Source organism: Hirundo rustica, chromosome 15 (genome assembly GCF_015227805.2).
Source record: "Hirundo rustica isolate bHirRus1 chromosome 15, bHirRus1.pri.v3, whole genome shotgun sequence".
Taxonomy (NCBI): domain Eukaryota; kingdom Metazoa; phylum Chordata; class Aves; order Passeriformes; family Hirundinidae; genus Hirundo; species Hirundo rustica.
The window spans coordinates 2,663,718-2,683,313 of record NC_053464.1 but is presented as its reverse complement, the minus strand read 5'-3'; the positions used below and the strand labels follow the sequence as shown (position 1 = coordinate 2,683,313).

General features: G+C 56.1%; 3 protein-coding genes across 3 annotated transcripts; 1 reads left to right on the top strand and 2 right to left on the bottom strand.

Moving 5' to 3' along the window:
* Positions 1-34: 34 nt before the first annotated feature.
* Positions 35-3,137, bottom strand: LOC120759509 (deoxyribonuclease-1-like 2). Its single transcript, XM_040078837.1, has 8 exons — positions 2,991-3,137; positions 2,609-2,697; positions 1,584-1,667; positions 1,367-1,467; positions 1,181-1,293; positions 800-954; positions 591-687; positions 35-85 (listed from the first exon to the last, which is right to left on the bottom strand). Exons 1-8 carry the CDS (start codon positions 3,135-3,137, stop codon positions 35-37), a joined length of 837 nt encoding a protein of 278 aa, XP_039934771.1.
* Positions 3,138-4,850: 1,713 nt separating this feature from the next.
* On the bottom strand, positions 4,851-8,224 carry LOC120759511 (deoxyribonuclease-1-like). Its single transcript, XM_040078839.2, has 8 exons — positions 8,078-8,224; positions 7,119-7,207; positions 6,880-6,963; positions 6,640-6,755; positions 5,785-5,897; positions 5,378-5,535; positions 5,201-5,297; positions 4,851-4,904 (listed from the first exon to the last, which is right to left on the bottom strand). Exons 1-8 carry the CDS (start codon positions 8,222-8,224, stop codon positions 4,851-4,853), a joined length of 858 nt encoding a protein of 285 aa, XP_039934773.1.
* A 2,716-nt stretch (positions 8,225-10,940) lies between these two features.
* Positions 10,941-18,753, top strand: INTS15 (integrator complex subunit 15). The gene is made up of 6 exons (XM_040078818.1): positions 10,941-11,158; positions 11,989-12,210; positions 13,517-13,682; positions 15,372-15,899; positions 17,444-17,483; positions 18,021-18,753. Exons 1-6 carry the CDS (start codon positions 10,967-10,969, stop codon positions 18,217-18,219), a joined length of 1,347 nt encoding a protein of 448 aa, XP_039934752.1. The 5' UTR covers positions 10,941-10,966; the 3' UTR covers positions 18,220-18,753.
* Positions 18,754-19,596: the final 843 nt, after the last annotated feature.

Below are 19,596 nucleotides of genomic sequence, written 5' to 3'. Positions count from 1 at the left end.
GAGCTGGATCCTGGTCTGTGGCTGCAGGAGGAGCTCAGGCTGCCAGCTTCACCTCGACCGGGTAGTGGTCACTGACTGCCAGGGCCTGGAGGAGGGCGAGAGGTGGGAGATGTTCAGTGAGCCACTCACCCCTCGCTGTGCTGCTGGGGCTGGCAGGGCAGTCAATTGCCCTGCCAGAGCCTTCTGCCTGCTGGAGGGGGCACACCATCCCCAGCCCCAAGACACTTGACACACGAGGATCCAGTTTTGGCACCTCTCAGGGAGAGGTGCCCAGGTGTGGCTTGGGGTGGGCACTGGCAGAGGGACACTTGCCCTCCAAGCCCCATGTCTCATCTGGGGGCTCTGTGCCAGTGTTGAGTGGTTGAAGGTTGGCTTGGTTTATCCCATACCTTTAGTCCTGCCCATGGAAGGCCGTAAAAACCCCTGTGCATCCCTCCTCTTCCCAATAGGGACAGGGAGTGACCCCAAATCCCCTGTCCTGTTTCCACCTTGTCACACTGAACCCCACAAAGAGACAAGGGCAGTCCTGCAGCCTGGGCCAGCTCAGCTTCGGTGCCTGCTAGAGCCCCAGATGTGTGATCCTGGCTCACCTCCTCCTGGTCCAACCGGAAAGCGCGCTGGAAATTGTAGATACCAGCTGAGTTGGACACGATGCTCCTCCTCAGCTTGTTGCCACACACCACGATCCTGCAGGGGAGATGTGGGTACGTGGTGGTTGCCACTCCTGCCCCTGCTGGCAGTGCAGGGGGTGCCAGGGGTGCCAGGGAAGGGTCGGTGGCGCCGTGGTGGCAGCGCTCACCTGTCATAGGCACAGTCTGACTTGCCCACGGTGGTGTCGGCGCTGTCGGGGATCAGCCACTTGAAGACGTCGCTGGTGCGCAGGCGGATGGATGACCAGTCGCTGGGCTGGACGTAGGAGCAGTCGGCATTGAAGTCCCCCAGGAACATCATGTTCTGCAGGGAAGATGGGAGGCTCGTGATGCTGGTGGTGGGCTGTTCCTGCCCCCAGCCCCGCCGTGGGGGTGGCAGGGACCGCCCTGTCACGGGGCAGGAACGGGGTTCCCGCCCCGCCGCTCCTGCTCCGGCTGCGCTCGCTCGAAGCAGGGTCCCAGCGGGGGTCAAACAGTCCCGGGGGCTCAGTGCCCAACCTCGGTGCCCCCCCAGTGCCGGTGACACTCACATCAGTCCCCCACTTGTTGATGATGGCCAGGTAGACGTCGTAGAGTGCATCAATCTCAGCGACAGCGTCATGTGGGGCTGAGTGCAGGGGCACCAGGACAAACTCCTTCACCTCTGCCAGGGGAGAGGGATGTCAGCCCCACGGCCACCCCGTGCCACAACCCGTGGCCACTTGTTACCCCCTTACTGGTGCTGGGTACTGAAACCCTCAGGATGAATGGCTCCCGGCTGAAGACATCCTGGGGGTCCTCATATTGGTAGGTGTCCACCACAGACACGACGTCTGTCCTGGGGGAACGAAAGGACTGTAACCCTGGAGTTTGGCGCAGCCCCTGTGTCCCCTGTGTGGCACTGGTGGCCCTGCAGTGCCATGGCACAGGCAGCAGCACTGCCAGCCCCATTACCTGTAGATAAACAGGTACATCTCCTTGTAGTTCTCCCGTCCCAGGGGACCACTGATCTCGTAGTCGTATGAGGATGTGGATGCGCTGCAGAGACGAAGGCAGGACAGTGGATTGGCTTTGGCATGTCCAGGAGCTGGGTGGCCCCAGGGTTTGCACCAGCTGGTCCTGCTCTACTGTCCCCATGGGTCACCGTGCCCAGGTTGTGGGGTGACATGAGGTATAGCAGCTCTGAAGCCCCCAGTGCCTCCCCCCAGGTGGCTCCTTGGGCGCAGTATGACATGGGGCAGCTCCTGCCACCCTTTCTCTGCAGGGACGTTCCTCACCTCCATTTGCAGCAGAGCTAAATTAGGTCAGTGAGCAGCCTGGGGCTCTGCAGCGCTCAGCGTCACCCTCCCTGCCCTGGCTGCTTTGTGGCCATGCTGGAGGGGACACGGAAGGGGTGAGGACGTGGGCTGGGTCACCTGCTCAGGAGCACTAGCTGCCTTTTGACACGGCAGCAGCGGCTTCCGCGTGGTGCTGAGCCCTGCCCTTTCCTGAAATAGGGTCAGCACCCAGCAGGTGCAGGGGCTGCCACCCTGCTGTGGTCAGCTTTAGCCAACTCCAGCAGCCCCTTTTCCTCCTAGGGTGCCAGAAACACCCCCCTCAAAGCATCATCCACTACTGGGTCCATCCTGGGGTCCCCCTGCCGCTCACAGGGTCTTGGGGTGCAAGACCCTGCCTGTCCCTTCCTCCCCTTCCCTTGCTTCTGCCCTGTCCTGTTGGATTTTGGAGACAGAGCTTGCCAGAGCTGTAGTTCCATTCCATTCTGCATGCTCTGGTGAGCGTACAGCTTTCAGAAAGGATTTTTATCACCTATATCCCCATTCCCTTCACTGGGTTATTCCCAGTGTTGTTTCCAGTGCCTCCTCCTTGCCCCAGCACATTTCTCCTATTCTTCTTTCCAAAAATAAACTCTCTGTTGGTGGACAACTATTTTTAGCTCTTACTGCTCAGGCAGCTTGGCTTTCCCTGCTGGTCTCCTGTACCTGTTGAGCTGCTCCATGAGCTCGGTGACGGCGCTGAGGTCGGAGTCGCGCACCTCCTGCACCAGCACCACGTCGTAGCGGAGCAGGACCTGCGAGCCAAGAGGGGCAGCTCAGGGCCAGTCCCCACCCATCTCCCAGCCAGGCTCATGGTTCTGGCTTCAGCACCACGGGGACTGGCGTGGCCCTTGGTGCCAGGGCAGGTGTCCCCAGGGAGGGCTCAGAGGGACTGTGGGTTGTGCCTGACACCCCGGCGAGCCCAGGCCATCCCAGCGCTGCGATGCCATCCCATCCTCAGCCACATCCCCACGTCTGTGGCACAGGAGCCGTGCTGGGGTCTGTCCCAGCGCACAGCCCATCCCCACGGCGCGCCGGCTGCACTCACGTTGATGATGATCTCTGCCACTTCCTTGTTGGACATCTTCGTGTCACCGAAGGCCTGGATGTTGAAGGCGCCGATGCGCAGCGTGGCAGTGGCAGGGCACAGGAGAGCCACAGCCAGCAGGGACAATCCCAGTGTCACAGTCCCCATTCTTCCAGGACTGATGGTGGGTCGCAGGGATGCAGAGATGGGAGATGAACTTGGAACACTATTTTGGATTTGGGGTAGAGGAAAAAACATGTAGGTCCTTCCAAAGTCCTGGTGTGTGACAGTGTGTCGTGGTGGACGTTGCCCAGAGCAGGCTGCAGAGCTGATGTGGGCAGTCTGCCAGCTCACCAGTCCCAGAAGAAGGTAAATCCTGTCCCACTGCTGTGAGTCTGCCTCTTCCAGCTCCAGGGATCACCCACCTCCACTCCCCCACCAGGATGTCTTCACCACCCACCAGCCCCATCCACCACTGCCAGCATTCCAGGCACCCCAGGCTGTTCCATATCCTTAAAACTTCACCACAGCCCCCACTGCTGGGGAAAGGAGCAGCTCCTCACCCCAGCTCATCCCGGTTCATCCCAGTCCCACCTGGTTGGCAGTTGAAGGCGCTGATCCCGTCTGATCCGTCCTTACCTTGCTGAAAGCGCAGCACCTCTGCCCTCCCGGCAGCAGGATGGGCGGCTTTATTCCCAGCGGAGGTGCCGGCAAAGCAGGATGAGTCGGACACCCCCGTGGGGGTTTTGGCATTACTTTGAGCTCCTTCCCACATTGGGAAACCAAAAATCCCACAGGGCGACAGGGTGGGGCCAGCCCAGCCATCCCTGTGCTGACACAGCAAAGGGCAGGCAGGGAGAATTGGAAATGCTGGGGCATCCCTGTGGGACGGGACGGGTATGTGGGACTTGGGGGGCTGCCATCTAGGGTGGCACCTGGATCACAGAGTGGGCACGGTGGCCGGGCAGGAGGTGAAGGGCGCTGGCGTAATTAGAGGGAAGATGGTGTAATTAGAGGGAAGAGAAGGAAATGGCCGGTGTCTGGGTCAGGCAGGTGAGCGCCACCAGCCACAGCAAGAGGGGATGGCTGCGAACCCCCACAGCAGCCCCAGTGTCACCCAGAACAGCCCCACTGCTGACCCAAAGTAGCCCCAGGAGGGCTGGAATTCCCCGTGCCAGTCCATGGCATCGCCATGGCCCATGGCATCACCCCAGGATGACAGTGGAGCAGCTGGCTCTGACGGCTGCTCGTGCCAGGACTTGCCGGGCTCTCACGTGCACCACCAGGTTTTGCACCCTCACACCCAGTCTCGGGATGAGTCCTGTGTCCCTCGGTGCTGTGTCGGCACCGAAACCCCCTGGGAAGCACCAAGTTCCCCCTGGGAACTGACTCACGTCCTCCCCGCACCCTCGCTGTCAGCGCCCTGTCAGCAGCCCACAGCCGGGCGGGCTCTGTCAGGATGTGAGCACCCTGTGGAAGAGCATCCTGCACCCTGGAAAGCCTGGAGCACCCCGAGCCCTTCCCTCAGTCCTGGCTTTTGCCACCATCAGCTGAGAGGGAAGCAGAGCTCACCACCCCGTGGGTCCAGGTCTCCTGATGGCAGGGGGTCCCCCAGCCTTGGGGACCTCCCTAGCTCTCTGGCATGGGGCTGAGGGGCTGGGGCACCAGGGGCTGCTGGGGGGACCAAAGGGACTTCTCTTCCAGAGCTGCAGAGGCAGGAAAAGGCTCATTTTTAATGGAAGCAGAAAGCGTAACACTTCCACAAGAGCCCAAGAACTCCTTGCGGAGACAGTGGGAAGCTTGGCTGGTGCAAGTGGCACGTGGGTTCCCACGAGGGATGTGTGCTGAGGTGTCCTGGTAGCCGCTGGTGCAGGGACAGGCTCACTGGGCTTTCAGGATCACCTCCACTGGGAAATGGTCGCTGACAGCCAAAGCCTGCGTGTGAGGGAAAGCAAAGTCACCCTGACCAGAGTCAACTCATAAACCCTGAGCTCATCTGGGCCCACTGCCACTGTCACGGCTGGTTGAGACACCAACGCTCCACTCTAACCCCAAAATTTAGACCATACCCTAAAATGCTCAATGTAGAGGGTTGATTCGATACACCAGCTGGGGTCAGGCCGCCCATAGGTGCACCCCTGGGAAGAGGCAGCCCTCCCACACTCCCAGGAGCTATGGTGGAGCAGATCCCAATGCTGGTGGACTCGTGCCCTACCCAGCCCCTCACTCACATCCTTGATCTGGAGGTGGAATTTCTTCTCGAAGTTATTAACAGTGGCGGAGCCAGGTTCAACGTCTCGGCGCAGGGCGGTGCCGCAGGCGACGATGCTGCCGAGGCATCACGGGGGTGTCAGTGCCCGTCACTCCTCCCCACGCCAGCCCCGTGCCAGCCCTGCCTCGGCACCCACCGGTCGTAGGCGCAGTCGGTGGTGTCGGCCACGGTGGTGTCGGCGCTGTCGGGGATGAGCCACTCGCAGGCGCTGAGGGAGCGCAGGCGGATGGACGGCCACTGGGAGCTGGTCACGTAGGAGCAGTCAGCGTTGAAATCCCCCAGAAGGATTATGTCCTGCAGGGCAGAGCGCTGTGTCCCTGCCCATGCACCTTACAGGGCAGGGAGGGCTCTCTAAAATCTTAAGGGGTGGCTACAAACCCCTCCTGAGGTGACCCAGTGTGAGGCAGGAGGGCCATCCACAGCTCCCTGCCTGGAGGCTGCTGGGGTGGCACCTGCTCTGATGGGTACAAGAGGCCTCCCGTGGGACACGTTCACCCCACCTGGCTGTCCTGGGGAGGAGCCAAGTTCCCCAGCGCCGCTTACGTTAGTCCCCCACTTGTTGATGACATCGTTGTAGACGTCGTAGAGCGCATCGATCTCCTGTGCTGCGTGGCTGGGCTCGGAATGCAGGGGCACCAACACGAACTCCTGTACCTCTGCCGGACAGCTGACCATCAGCCCCTGAGCGGGGAACGGGAACCCCGGGAAACCACCCCGGGCCAAGCCGCAGCTGCTGGCCAGGAGAAGCAGTTGAAGGGAAAGGGTATGTTGAGTTTGGTGCTCTGCCTGTCCCTCAGACTGGAAATTCCAGTGGGGAGCTGCATGCCTTTGTGCATTGTTCGGGGTTTGCTGCCTGTTTCCCACAAGCATTTCCAAGCCAATATGGTTTGGGGCGGGAGATGGGATCGTGTGTGTGCCCTGAGGAGGTTCTCAGGAGGTGGAGGCGGTGGCATGGGGTAGGCAGGGGAACAAAGTGGGAAATGGGACATGATGGGAGACAGAAGGGACGGGGGATGACAGGAGATAGGAGATGGTGCATGATGGGAGGTGGCCCCCAGCCAGAGGAAGCAGATGGTGGGATACGGCACAAGATGGGAGGTGCACATAACGGGATGTAGGATGGGAAGCAGCTGGAGATGTGAGATGGCACACAACCGGAGAGAACTCACGGTGGGAGATGACAGGTGATGGGAGGTGATTGGTAGGAGATGGCACATGGACAGCAGGCACTGCTGGCCATGCTGGGCAGGGACATAGCACCCCTGGGTATCCATGGGTGGCACCCTGGGGGAGGCTTGCAACCCCCCTGTGTCTGGCAGGCACAGAGCACAGATCTGGGCTCAGCCCTGCGTGGAGCGGACCCCGTGCCAGGCCTGGGCATCCCTGGGCTCTGCTCACGTGTGGTGGGTGAGGAGAACTTCACAATGAAGGGCTCCCTGCTGAAGGTGTCGGTCCCACAGGCTTCACAGCCGTCATCGTAGTAGTAGCTTCCCAGCACGGAGACCATGTCTGACCTGAGGGAGGAGAGCAGGGCAGCCCCCAGCACTGCTCCTGCCACAGCCAGGGCCCCCAAAGGTACCCATCCCCTCTGGGGGCTGCTGGGGAGGGCAGCAGGTGATGCCTGGCAGCATCCCTTACCTGTAGATGTAGAGGTACTGCTCCTTGTAGCTGGTCCGACCCAGGGGGATGCTGGCCAAAAAGCTGTATGGGTGCCCCCCAGCACTGGGAGCAAGTGGTGGAGAGGGTGAGAGGAGGCTCCTGGTGCTTCCCAGCATCCATCAGGCTCTCTCCAGCTGAGCCAGAGGTGTCCTGGCACGGCTGGAATCCATGACCACATCCCCTTTGCGGTCACTCCCACACCAAGCCATTGGGGTCACCTGTTGAGCTGGTCCATGAGGTTATTCACAGCACTCAGGTCGGCGTCCCGGACCTCCTGCACCAGAATGATGTCGTACTCTGACAGGATCTGGGGGGACAAGCTCAGAGCTGCTCTCCCCTGGGCAGGAGCCGCTCTGGGGGGCACCCCTGATTGCCTGTTCTGGGCTGCAAAAGCTCCCAGGCTGGCACTGGGAGGGCAGCAGGGACCGCAGGGCCACGGAGGGGACTCCTGGCTTGGAGGGGTCCTGTCTGTCCAGCACCCACCGACCCAGCAGCTGCTCCAGGGGAGGAACCTGGGTAAGAGCAAACATCACCCAGCCTTGACTGGGGACCAGCAAGAGTGGAGATGGCCTGAGGTGGGAGATGGTGATGGGGGAAGAACAGATGGGGGGGTAGATGAGGGCTTGGATGGATGGATGGATGGATGGATGGATGGCTGGATGGATGGATGGACGGATGGATGGATGGATGGATGGATGGATGGATGGATGGATGGACGGATGGATGAAAGGATGGACAGATGGATAAAGATATGTATGAAAGGAGGCATAGTTGGATGGACAGGTGGATGGATGACTGAGGGGATGGGCAGATGGCTGGTTGTGTGGAGGGATGGAGGCATAGGTGTTGCATGAGGAGATGTGGACAGGTGGACTGGTGGTGTGGGTGTATGGATGAACACTTGGGTGGATGGAACGGACGGATGGATGGATGGATGGATGGATGGATGGATGGATGGATGGATGGATGGACGGATGGGTGGACGGAGGGATGGATGGATGGACGGATGGGTGGATGGACGGATGGGTGGACGGAGGGATGGATGGATGGACGGATGGGTGGATGGACGGATGGGTGGATGGATGGATGGATGAGAAAGCAGGTGTCCCACTGCCCAAGCTGACTGCATCCCAAAGATCAGAGCACGTCCAGGCCTGCTCCTCTCCCCCCCACTCACAGAGACGATGATATTTGCGACGGTCTGGTTGGACATCTTGGTGTCCCCAAACGCTTTGATGTTGAAGGCGCCGACCTTCAGCGTGGTGGCCACGTGCAGCAGCAGAGCTGCCACCAGCAGCGACAACACAAGCCTCGAGGCTGCCATCCTGTGCAGAGGTGCAAGAGGGGCTCAGCCCTCCTGGCTGGGAGAGGGATTCGGGACAGAACAGGGATGACCAGGGTGTTCCCACTGGCCATACTGGTTTCACTGGGAGGCGTCTGTTTCCTGGTGAACCACCAGGATCCAGGGATTGTACACCTCTGTTGCATGGGGCCTCATCCTACCTGTCCCTCCTGGAAAGAGGCCAAATCACGCACGAGGCTGGAGTGGAAAATTCCCTGGCAAACAAGTAAATGCCATTTCATGGTGACACAGAGCAGTCACTTCCTCGTTCCCCATGAGGAAGAGCTCAGCCTGGACACCTCTTCTGGCCTGGGGCTGGTGGCAGTGGCTGGGGACCCTAAAATCCCTTGGCTTGTGCCTCTCCTACCTTTCCCTGGATCAGCGCCAGAGACCCCCAAGACCCCACAGCAGCTGTGCTGGTACAAGAGCAAGGGATGGATCCTCTGTGACACCCCTCCCCACCTTCCTCACTGCCTGGACCATCCTCACCTGGGGTAACCTGCCCCTCCCTTGCCCTCCGTCCCCCAGCAATGCCCCTGTCCCATCCTCACCTAGGCTGGCTCCCTCAGGACCCTCGGCAAAGGCAGTGCTGCAGCTCCCACCCACGGGGAAAGGCATTTGGGAAGTATTTCCCGTGGCACTCAGCTGCCTGGGGTAATATTTCACCAGCGTGTGGGATCTGAGCCCTGCCCAAGGCTGGGTTCCTGAATGCCCGAACTCACCCAGAGCCTGATAAACGGGCTGAGAGGACAAGCAAATACTCCAGCTTTGGGCACACCAAATCTCAGCCTGAGGAAGAATTTGCTGGCCCCAGGCTCACTTTTCTTTCTGGGGCAGCTGCTCTGGTTAAATCCTCACTTTTCCCACTTGCACACTTGCTGCTAACCTCCCTCTAACACCACAGTCCTTTCAGCTGATAACGCAGTGATTTGGCAATGCCATGATTTGGTATGCCAAAAATTGCCCAAAACCCTGTAAATCCTCCCCACTCCTGGAGAGCACAGCAGCCTCTGGACCTCCCAGGCAGAGGCACCTACAAGGGGCAGATCCATCCCTGAGCTGCACCCAGGTTTGGCCCAGGAGAGCATTGTGGTAAAACTGAGCTGCAGGAGGTGACGCTGTCAAGGGGAGCTCCTGGGGGGTGCAGGATGAGAGAGGAGCAGGACCTACCTTTGATGTCGTCCAGGGACTCTGGAAGGGGAAGGATCTGCACCTGCATTTATGGAGAGGGACACTCTCTCCTTGCCAAGTGGTTGCCCAGCCAAGGATCATGTGAGGCCGCAGGCTCCATATGGCATTTTTCACGGAAGCAAAGGTCTGCTCAGTGAAAAAGGAACCCTTTCAACCTCTGCCAATGCTTCCCATCACAGGTAAGGCCGAGAAGGGATTAAAATGCCAACAAGAGCTCTGCAAGGTGAACCGAATCCTGGAGACCTTCTGTGGGGATCAACATCTTCCCAATACGTGGCATGGGCGGCACGCAATCATCATCAGATACAAATATTTTTAAAAAGTGTTTATTTCACCAACACGAATCATTCCCATCCAGCACCCCACATTTCCAACAAGCTGTGAGTGTGCAGGGGGCCAGCAGGAGCCATCCCAGCATGGTCTTTTGGTGCGAAGCCAAAAGTCCCAAAAGAACGACAAATCCCTGCCACGGTGCCCATCCCCAGACCCAGCCCAGGAGGTCACCTGGCTCAGGCCCGTCCCTGGGAGGGCCATGGGGTGCTGGGGGGTGGCAGCCCTCCACTGCCCCCACTCCCACAGCTCCCACAGCCCTGTCCCAGCGGCCTTGGCTGATGTCCGGGCGCTCCAAAGGCAGCTGCCGTGTTTCCCAGGAGAGCCTCTGCAGCGTGCAGGGATCCTTAGGGGCCATGCCAGCCCCTCCCCTGGAGACAAGCACCCTCCAGAGAAGGGGTGCTCCCCACTGTGGGATCAGGGCTGGGCCTAGACGCCCCCAAAAGGCTTCCCAGGTTGGACCCAGGGGCAGGTTTCCCCAGCCAAGACCCTCCATGGTCAATCCCTCTTCAGATCAGGAACCCCCCCCAGGGGCCAGACCCAGGACCAAGACCCTCCTGAGCCAAGGTCCCCCCAGTTCCTGTCCCACCCAGGCTAAGACCCCCTCAGGATAGAGTCCCAGGGCTTAGCACCACTTCTGGGCCAAGACCCCACACAGACCAGCCCCCTTTCATGCCAAGACCCCCAGGGCTGGACCACCCTCAGGGCCAATACTCCGCCCAGGGCTAAGCCCCAAGACCACCGCAGGGCCAGCTGTCCCCCGAGTCAAGAGCCCCCGAGTCAGCCCAAGGACCGGCCCCCAGGGCCGATATCCCCCCGCATCCAGACCCCTCCAGGCTGACACCCCTTGACTCAACCCCGGCACCAGCCCCTGGGGCCAAGATCTCTCCAGAACCAAGACCCCCTCAGGGCCAGGCTCCTCCCGAGGCTGAGCCCCCCTGTCTCAGTCCCTCAGGACAAGCTCCCCGCCATGTCCAGGTCCCCCAGCCCAAGCCCCTCTGCCCGTCCCCGCTTCCCTCCCGGCCGAACCCCCCTCAGCCCCACAGGCCGGCCCGCCAGGGGGCGCTGCCGGCGGCGGCAGCGCCTGACCGTTTTTGTCCTGGCCGAGCCGCCGTAGCGCCCGCCCGTCCGCGCCGCCGAGGGGAGGCCGCGCCGAGCGGGGCCGGGGCCGGGGCCGGGAGCGGGCCGGGCCGGGCCGGGGCCATGAGCGACATCCGGCACTCGCTGCTGCGGCGGGACGCGCTGAGCGCCGCCAAGGAGGTGCTCTACCACCTGGACATCTACTTCAGCAGCCAGCTGCAGAACTCGCCGCTGCCGCTCGTGGACAAGGGCCCCACCGATCTGCTGGAGGAGTTCCTGTTCCAGGTCCCCAAGGAGCGCGGCGCGCCGCCCAAGGTGCGGCACGGACACCCCGGGAGCAGCGGGACGGGCCCGGGAGGCGGGGGGGGACACAGCCCCGGCGAGTGGGGACGGAGGGCAGGCCCCAGGAGCTCAGGGCAGCATCCCTGCTGGAGCCTGAGGCCTCAGAACAGGACAGGCTCCCTCCGGCGCGGGCTGCTGCTGGAGGCTGAGGCCTTAGATGTGCAGGATCGGGTCCCTGAGGCTCTGCTGCTGGAGGCTGAGGCCCCAAGACAAGAGCACGGGATCCCTGGGGTGCTGGTGACAGGTTTTTTGGCAGGGAGGGGGCTGGTGGCAATCCCTGGATTCAGGGCCCCGAGGAGGTGTGGTGGATTTCGAGGCGCTGGGGCCTGCCCACAGCCCTCGAGTGCTGCAGCTGGGCCCTGCCAGGGTTTTTGGGGGGCTCAGAGAGGAGCAGCCAGAAAACACAGCTGTTGGTGACTTTTGGGGTACGTGGGCCTGCAGCCCTCAGTGCTGCTGAGTCCAGCTCTGCCTCCACAGCTGCCCAGCAGTGCCCTCAGTGTTGTGATTTGCAGAGGGAGGAGATATTTCCCCTCATCCAGCAGTCAGTCTCATCTCTAAGTTGGTGGGCAGCCCTTGCAGTTGCAGCAAGCACCAGCTCTAGGTATCCAGGTGTTCACATGAAACCTGGAGCTTTTCAGTGTCACCAGATAAGTGCACACTTGAATATGTGTGCTGTGCATAACGATTGAGTCCCTCAGCCCAAAGGGAAGCTGTGAGCTTTCACTGTTCCTGTCTTTTCACTTGGTTCATGGTCCTTCAAGAGGCTCAGTGCGTTTTACAGCTTTGCTTTTGTTTTCTTGCAGAGACTGACCCCACTTCAGGAACTTCAGCTCCTTGAGATCATGTGCAATTATTTCCAAGAGCAGACCAAGGATTCGGTCCGGCAGGTCATCTTTTCATCTCTCTTCAGCCCCCAAGGGAACAAAGCAGATGACAGCAGGATGGCTTTGCTGGGGAAGCTGGTTTCCATGGCAGTGGCTGTGTGCAGGGTTCCTGTGCTGGAGTGTGCTGCCTTCTGGCTGCAGGTACAGCTCCTGTGCAGGCAGGGATGGCTTGGGAAGGGCTCAGGGGGTGCTCCAGGGTGGGCACAGGGAGCTGGGGCACAGCTGGTCACAGTCAGCTGCTCCTCCCTGACAGTTTCAGCTGCCCCCACGTCTGCTCATGTTCATTCCTGTGCTCTGCCAATCCATTCATGTGCTGCACTGGAAGAAAAAAATTCTTTGGGTGTTTTTTTTACTGTCAGTGAAAGTTTCAATAATCCCCCCCAAAACCTGCATATTGAAAGGGGTCATTGAGGTGTTTGACCAACACAGGGAACAAACCTTGGCAGTTTTGGTCACATTGCCTGAAGAGTTTGGGAAATAAACCCTTCCCGATGTGCAGGTTTGTGTGTGCAAGAGGCAAACCCCTGTCTTGAAATCTGGGCACAAAATACCTGTGTCTGTCTTCTATGAATGCAGTAGGTTGGGGCTCTCCTCTGTTTCTCCTTTCCCACTGAGGTTCCCCACTGAGGGCTTTGGGAAGTGCAGCTTTGTTGCTGCTGCCCTTGTGGGGTGTGCAGAGGTCACAGCTGACACAGGGGCAGGAGCAGGAAGGGCTGCAGGAGCAGGAAGGGCTGTGCTGGGAGGGAAGCTGGGAGGAGGCAGACCAGCCCTGTGTCCTTGGGGTCCCTTTTCCGCCACATGGAGAGCCCTTGGGAGGGCAGGACGGGATGTAACCTGGGTAGCAGGAGAAGATGTGTTTTTATTTCAGATGGCAGCTTTTAAATGACGTGAGGATTCCACAGAATATTTTCCATATTAAAAAAAATCAGGCATGGCAGCTGAACCAATTGCACTGCAGACCTGTGTTAGAATCATGGAATCCCAGAATGGTTTGTGATGGAAGAGACCTTGAAGGTTATTCCATTCCACCCCCTGCCATGGGCAGGGTCACCTTCCACTGTCCCAGGCTGCTCTAAGCCCAGTGTGGCCTTGAACACTTCCAGGCCAGGTTGGAGAAGCCACAGCTTCTCTGGGCAGCTTCTGTCAGGGCCTCACTGCCCTCACAGGGAAGAAATGTTGCTGAAATGTTGCTGAAGTAGTGAAAAAAATAATAAATCTCTAAATCAAAATATTGATCTAAAAGGTTTCAATTTTCAGCCACAGATACCATAAACTCAAAATATCCCCATCTATTTTAATAATGCAATAGAGTGATTTTCTTTCTGTGAGAGTGGGTGTTTGATGTGCTGAGAGAGAGCAGCCACAGTGCCATGTGGGGAGGGGACACAGCCCTTAAAGCAGCCTGTGACAGGAGTAACCTGGTGTCCCCTGTGTGCTGTCCCTGCAGCGCACCCCGGCTGTGTTCTGTGTGAGGCTGGCCCGAGCCCTGGTCGATGATTACTGCAACCTGGTGCCAGGCTCCATCCAGACCCTGAAGCAGATCTTCACTGCCAGCCCTCGCTTCTGCTGCCAGTTCATTACATCAGTCACAGCTCTCTACGACCTCTCTTCAGGTGAGTGTGTTCTGGCTGTGTCTTTTCAAGGAAGAGGTGCAGTGTAATGCACCATGAATTAACTGTTGCAAGAGGTTTAACTGCTGGAATCCTAAAGAGGTGTTGCCGTGTAATTATTGCCAGAAGCAGCTCAGGGGTGTGGCTGTTGCCTCATCTGGCACTGGGATGAGAATAAAAATAACCACTCTGGCTGATTTAGAATTGCAGCGTGGTTTGGGCTGGAATGGACCTCAAAGCTCATCTTCTTTCAACCCCCTGCCATGTCCAGGGACACCTTCCACTATCCCAGGTTGCTCCAAGCCCTGTCCAGCCTGGCCTTGGACACTGCCAGGGATTTGGAGTCCACAGCCTCTCTGGGAAACGAGGGAGAGTCTTTGCTGGAGAAGCAGCCAGGAACATCTGACACAAAGGGTGTTGTCCTCCACAGAGGGCAAAGGACACGGGACCTTGTTGACTGAGCAGCTCTGGGAGTGAAAGTTGATCTGTCTGGGCTCAGTCAGCCCTGAGGGAGACTCAGGGCTGCCTGTCAGTCTGATCCCTTCCAAAAAGGAGAGAAACAAGTTCTGAAGGCTGGCAAGCTGGAGCAGGATTTCTGTGGAGCAGTGGCGACAAACACAATCAACAACATCACTCCAGTGCACTCTTCAGCTGTGTGTGTGACCTGCCAGTGGTACAACCTGTCTCAGGCTGTTTCTCAGACACTTGTAGGTGACTAAAATAAGATGGATTCAGCTCTACTCAGCCACAGAAAGCTCATGGTAGACCAGAGAACAACCACAGACTAAATACCAATACCACCTATAATCCAGGAAAGCAAATGCTGTTATTGATAAAGGAAACGCTTTGCACGCTCTTCTCCAGATAAACAGCTTGGCATTGCTGAGAGTGACAGAGAGGTTCAGGCTTAGCCTTAATGTTGTTTTTACAAAGTATTTGGTAGAGCTCAGAGCATATTTTATAGCCCATCATCATGTCAGAAAACATGTCAGAAAGGAAATAACTTGAGTCATAGGAAGTGATTTTTTAATTCCTTAGTTTATTTGAGATGTTTTTGGTGACACAAGAAAAGGGAGCTTGCTCTTCCAATCCAGCATTCCACCTGTGACAGGATGATGTCTCACGGTTTCTCTTGTCTGTAGTCAAGTTCGTGATCATCTTTCACTTCTCACCTGAGGCTTTACATAATCTTACAATCCTTTACCTGTCATGTGATTGTGTTGTTGCATTGTGTTTTTCCACAAGACGTGTTTGTTTAGGTAAGTGAGTATTAAAAGAAATGAGTTAAATTATTGGCATTTCCTTCTCTTCACCCAACGAGTTTTTCGTATTTCCCTCGCCCATTGTACTTCCTGTGGCAAGGGATAAGTGGAGCCTGAAATTAGGGAAAAAATGAGCAGATGATGGGTGGCAGAGAAGAAAATGACAAAAGAAGCTTTGCTGGGAAAGGGAATAAATATCAATGTTTGGTGGTGTCTTTGGAATAGGTGGGGAAGGTGAAGGTGACAGGAGCATAATTGTGTCTTCCCTGGAACACAGACTACCTTTGGTGTCTTGGGGAAAGCAGCAGAACTGGGGAGGTTCTGGAATGGTAATTGGGCCAGTATAGGATGGGTGTGTGAGAGAGACTAATTAGAGCCTAAATTAAAGCCCTGTGCTCAGCTTACCCAACCATAACTTTCCTATCTCCAGATGACCTCATCCCTCCCTCGGATCTGCTCGAGCTGATCGTCTCCTGGATCTTTGAAGACCCTCGCTTGATCCTCATCACGTTCCTGAACACTCCCATTGCAGCCAACCTGCCCATAGGGTTTCTGGAGCTCACCCCGCTGACCGGGCTGATCCGCTGGTGCGTCAAGGCTCCCCTGGCCTACAAGAGGAAGAAGAAAGCCTCTCTGTCCAATGGACACGCTCCCAACAAAATTGCCAAGGACTCGACCTCAGGAGAAGACAGGGATTGCCACCAGCTGTATTCCAAGCTGCATCTGAGCGTCCTGCAGGTTCTTATGATGCTCCAGGGGCATTTAACAGAGAAAAACCTTTATGGGCGCCTGGGGCTGGTGCCTTTTGACCACGTGGTTCCTCTGGTGGAGGACATCAACAGACTGTCTGATGAACTCAATCCTCTCAATGCGTCCAAAGAGATTGAACTTGCTCTGGACAGGCTGGCTCAGGCTTTGCAGGTGGCCATGGCATCAGGAGCTCTCCTGTGCACCAGAGGTGAGTTGTTTGTGGGGCTGGCAGTGACCTGGCGTGGGATTCTTCTCCTCTGGGGTGCAGAAGTTGTAAGAGGCAGTTCTGGGGTGAGGGGAGTAAAGATCAAGGTGTTCACAGCATAATTAGTAGTTTGCACCTCTTAGAAAGTGATGGTACACAAATAGTTGAGGAGAAATATCTGGATGGAGAATAAGAGAAGAGAGATCACTACTGTAGGTGGGTCAGGCATTGCTCTGCAGAGCTGGGGCTGATCCACAGCCCCGCACTGTGCACCAGGGGTTCTCTCTGGGTGTCTGGCATGGAGACAATTTGTTCCCCTCAGAGTTGCCTATAGCTATTTAAAAAGCACTGTTTGATTTTGCTTCAGTTTAAGTTCTCTGAGTTTGCCTGCTGGAGGAGACCCTGGGTGGGTGTGCTAGACAAATAATTTGAAAAGCAAATAATACCTCTTCAACTGAAACTTCTGGGACTTCAGCTCACCTATAATGAGACCTCATTACAGCATGTCCAAATTCAGTTAAACACACCAAAAAAAGGGCTGCTAACTTGGCTTTTGTCTGGCTTTCCTGTCTCCAAAGCCAGTTCTTTCCAAAGACATGCAGAGAGATAAAAGGGAAATGGCCCAACACAGGGCAGGGTCAGACTCTTTTCTTGTTATAGTCTCTTGCAAACAGGCAATTTTAGGTTATACCAGAAAGCTTGAAGCTCTCCAACAGCTGGGACATTTAGTGCAGACCACAGCTGCAGAGAGTGGCCTCTGCCTAAGCAGGGATCGGATGCTTTTGTCCTCACTAAACCAGTGCTGCTGGTCAGATTTCAATGTTCTTCTTCCTAGTCGTTTATAAAGTAACTCTGAGTGTTATAAGAACAAGCAGAAATAGGAGGTTTTTGATCTTGAGGGCTGATTTCAGCTGTGTTTGTTCTTAGCTGGAACATTCTGAGAACTTGCTCTTGTAATTCAGTGTAAGGGGTTGCTGAAATATCAGATATTTCAGTGTTTTGGGGTTGTGTTTGTCTACAAAGGCAGGACTTTGTTCTCAAGCTGTTCCTGAAAACGCTTTATCAGTGGGATATGTTCTTAAATTCCTCAGTTCTAGCTGTCTGCTTTAGCAGGAGTTTGGAGATGGTAAAAAATGTGCAATTTCTAGTTGATAGGTTCCAGCAAAAGAACCCTCAACCCATTCTTTACAGTAGGGTCACACCTTGTACTTCCTGTATCTCAGTTACTTCTTGTTGATGTGTTGGTACTGCACAATCCATCCTAAGGCTTGTCTGTCTTAAATGTCAAACTTACAATAAAGGGGATGGTGGGGAAAGTTGGTGAAATGGAGAAACATCTTCTCTCCTGTGAAGGTTTTGGGCCTGGGAGAGGGATTCTGGATCTCTTGCTGATGATGGTGACAGATTACTGATCATTCACTAAACAGTAATTATTCACTAAACTTACTGATTATTCAGTAATCTGACCTTCCTAGAAAGGAGAGCAGAGAGGAAAACCACTCTAATTCCTGCTTTATCCTTATTGTTAATCTTGTGTCCTCTTTCAGATGACTTGAGGACCGTGTGCTCCAGGCTGCCACATAACAAGTAAGAGACTTTTTGTAGCTTTGTTGGCTTTCATGCATGTTCCAAGACACTCGAGGGCTGCTGAGACAAAATCTCCTCTAAAAATCTCTTTGTGGCATTTGGTCTTTATTCGTGTGCACTTTAGCACAAGGTTGAAGGTGACACAGTGCTGGCTGCTGCTTCTCTGGATTCCTGACAGAAAGGGGCTTCAATGCTCCCACCTGTAGGTGATCTTGCCCAGCCTGTGTTATAACAAGGGCACAGGAAAGGGAAATTAAATTCCAGCAAGGAACCTGCCCCTAAATTGTCCCATCTCTAATTCCCCGCTGGTTTTACCTGACTCTAAGCTCAGTTGCTTCTTGCCTTTTTGCAAAAAGAGCAGAGCTTAAAAAGAAAAAGGGAGGAAAAGGAGAAAAAAAAGTCTTCTGGAAGCTGTAAAGAGCATAATTGTGTCACTGTTCTCTCGGCTCTCAGCTGTGAGTTGGGTGTGAATTTTCCTTAGAGCCTCGACAAAAGCTCCTCTAATAACCTCCCTCCTGTCTGAATTTCTTTCCACAGCCTGCTCCAGCTGGTGATTTCAGGTCCGGTGCAGCAGCCGACCCACGGGGCTCTGCCCCCAGGATTCTACCCCCACATCCACACCCCTCCCCTGGGGTACCCCGCGCACCCGGCGCTGCCCGCGCACCCCGCGCTCCCGGCTCACCCCGTGCAGACCTTCATCCCGGGAATGACATTCCCGTACCGGCCTATCCGCTAGCCCGCAGAGTGCCCCGGCTTCCCTGACTGCGAGGGGCCTCGCAGACGCACACCGAACGCCTGGGAGCCGCCTTTTCCTCTTCGGAGCCAAGCTGAGCTCCGCCCGCGCCAGGGGTGGGCCCTCGGGCGGCGCGGGGGGCTGCGGTGGCTTTGGATGTGGGATGCGGATGCTAGAGCAGATGACAGGGACAAAAGGAGGGGATGGGAATAGCCAAGGTCAATTCCAGACCTCTGCAGCGCGTGGGAATTGTTTTGCTCCGGGGTGTGATGTTCCTCAGTGGTGTTTTGCGGCAGCCCGGAGCTGTTTCTGGCTGCTCTGGCTGTGGGAGGACCAGAAGCGAAGGCCTTGTGTGATTTTTTTTTTCCATGCTATTCCACTCCAGCCTGCTTGTTTCTTTGTAAATGTTTGTATCTATAGCTACAGAGTATGTGTACACTGTATATTTTTGGAAGGCAAACGTTTGTTTCGGAAGCACAAGGTAGAGTAAAGCAGCACTTCCTATTAAAGGAAACAATTTAAGAAGCATAAAACAAATCTGCTGCTTTCTTTTTTTAGAAGAGTTAGAACAATTTCAAACAATTGGATTATTCTCTTTCCAGTGATTAGAAGGTCCAGCTTGTCAGGCCTGTGCTGGGGTGGGAACAAAGCCCATCTGTGGCTGCAGTGACCCATCGACCTCCCTGCTGGGGAGACCTCACCTCAGTCGGTGCTTCTTGGAAATTTGGGGTGAGATCTGGGGTGTTTTGTTAATACTGGCTGGAAACCTGGCCAAAGGCTGGCAGTGCAGTGCTGTGCTGAGCTCACAGTGCAGCACGGGAATGCATGGAATCATCCTGGGAAGGACAGCAGAGCTTGGCAGAGGGGATGTCCAGCCCCTTTCTTGCTGTGCTTCTCCGAGCCCCCCTCTGCAGGATGAAAAAGCAGGAAAAAAGGGTTCTTCAAGCACTTCAGGGATGGTGACAAACACCTCTGCTGCTGCTGTGTGAGGAGATGTGGCACCTGCGGTTCCACACTGGCTGCAAAAAAAAAGGGCAAATTAGCTGGAAGGTGGTAAAATCTGATCTGAATGGAACAGCTGGCAAGAAAGCTGTGGAAATGGAAGGTTAATAATAATCATGGAATGGTTAGTGTTGGAAAGGACCTCTGGAGATCACCTAGTCCAACCTCCAGCTTATCTAGTTGAACCCATAATAAAAATAGTATCTTCAACTTTTGGTCAGGTAGTTGGACTAGGCAATTGTTGTAGGTGCTTTCCGACTGAAATATCCAGCTTCATCTCACTTTTTAGAGCTTCAACAACAAGGAAAAACCCTTAAGATCTTCTAATTCCAGGATAAGAACCATCAATGGCATCAAGTCCTTGTATGTCACTTCTGC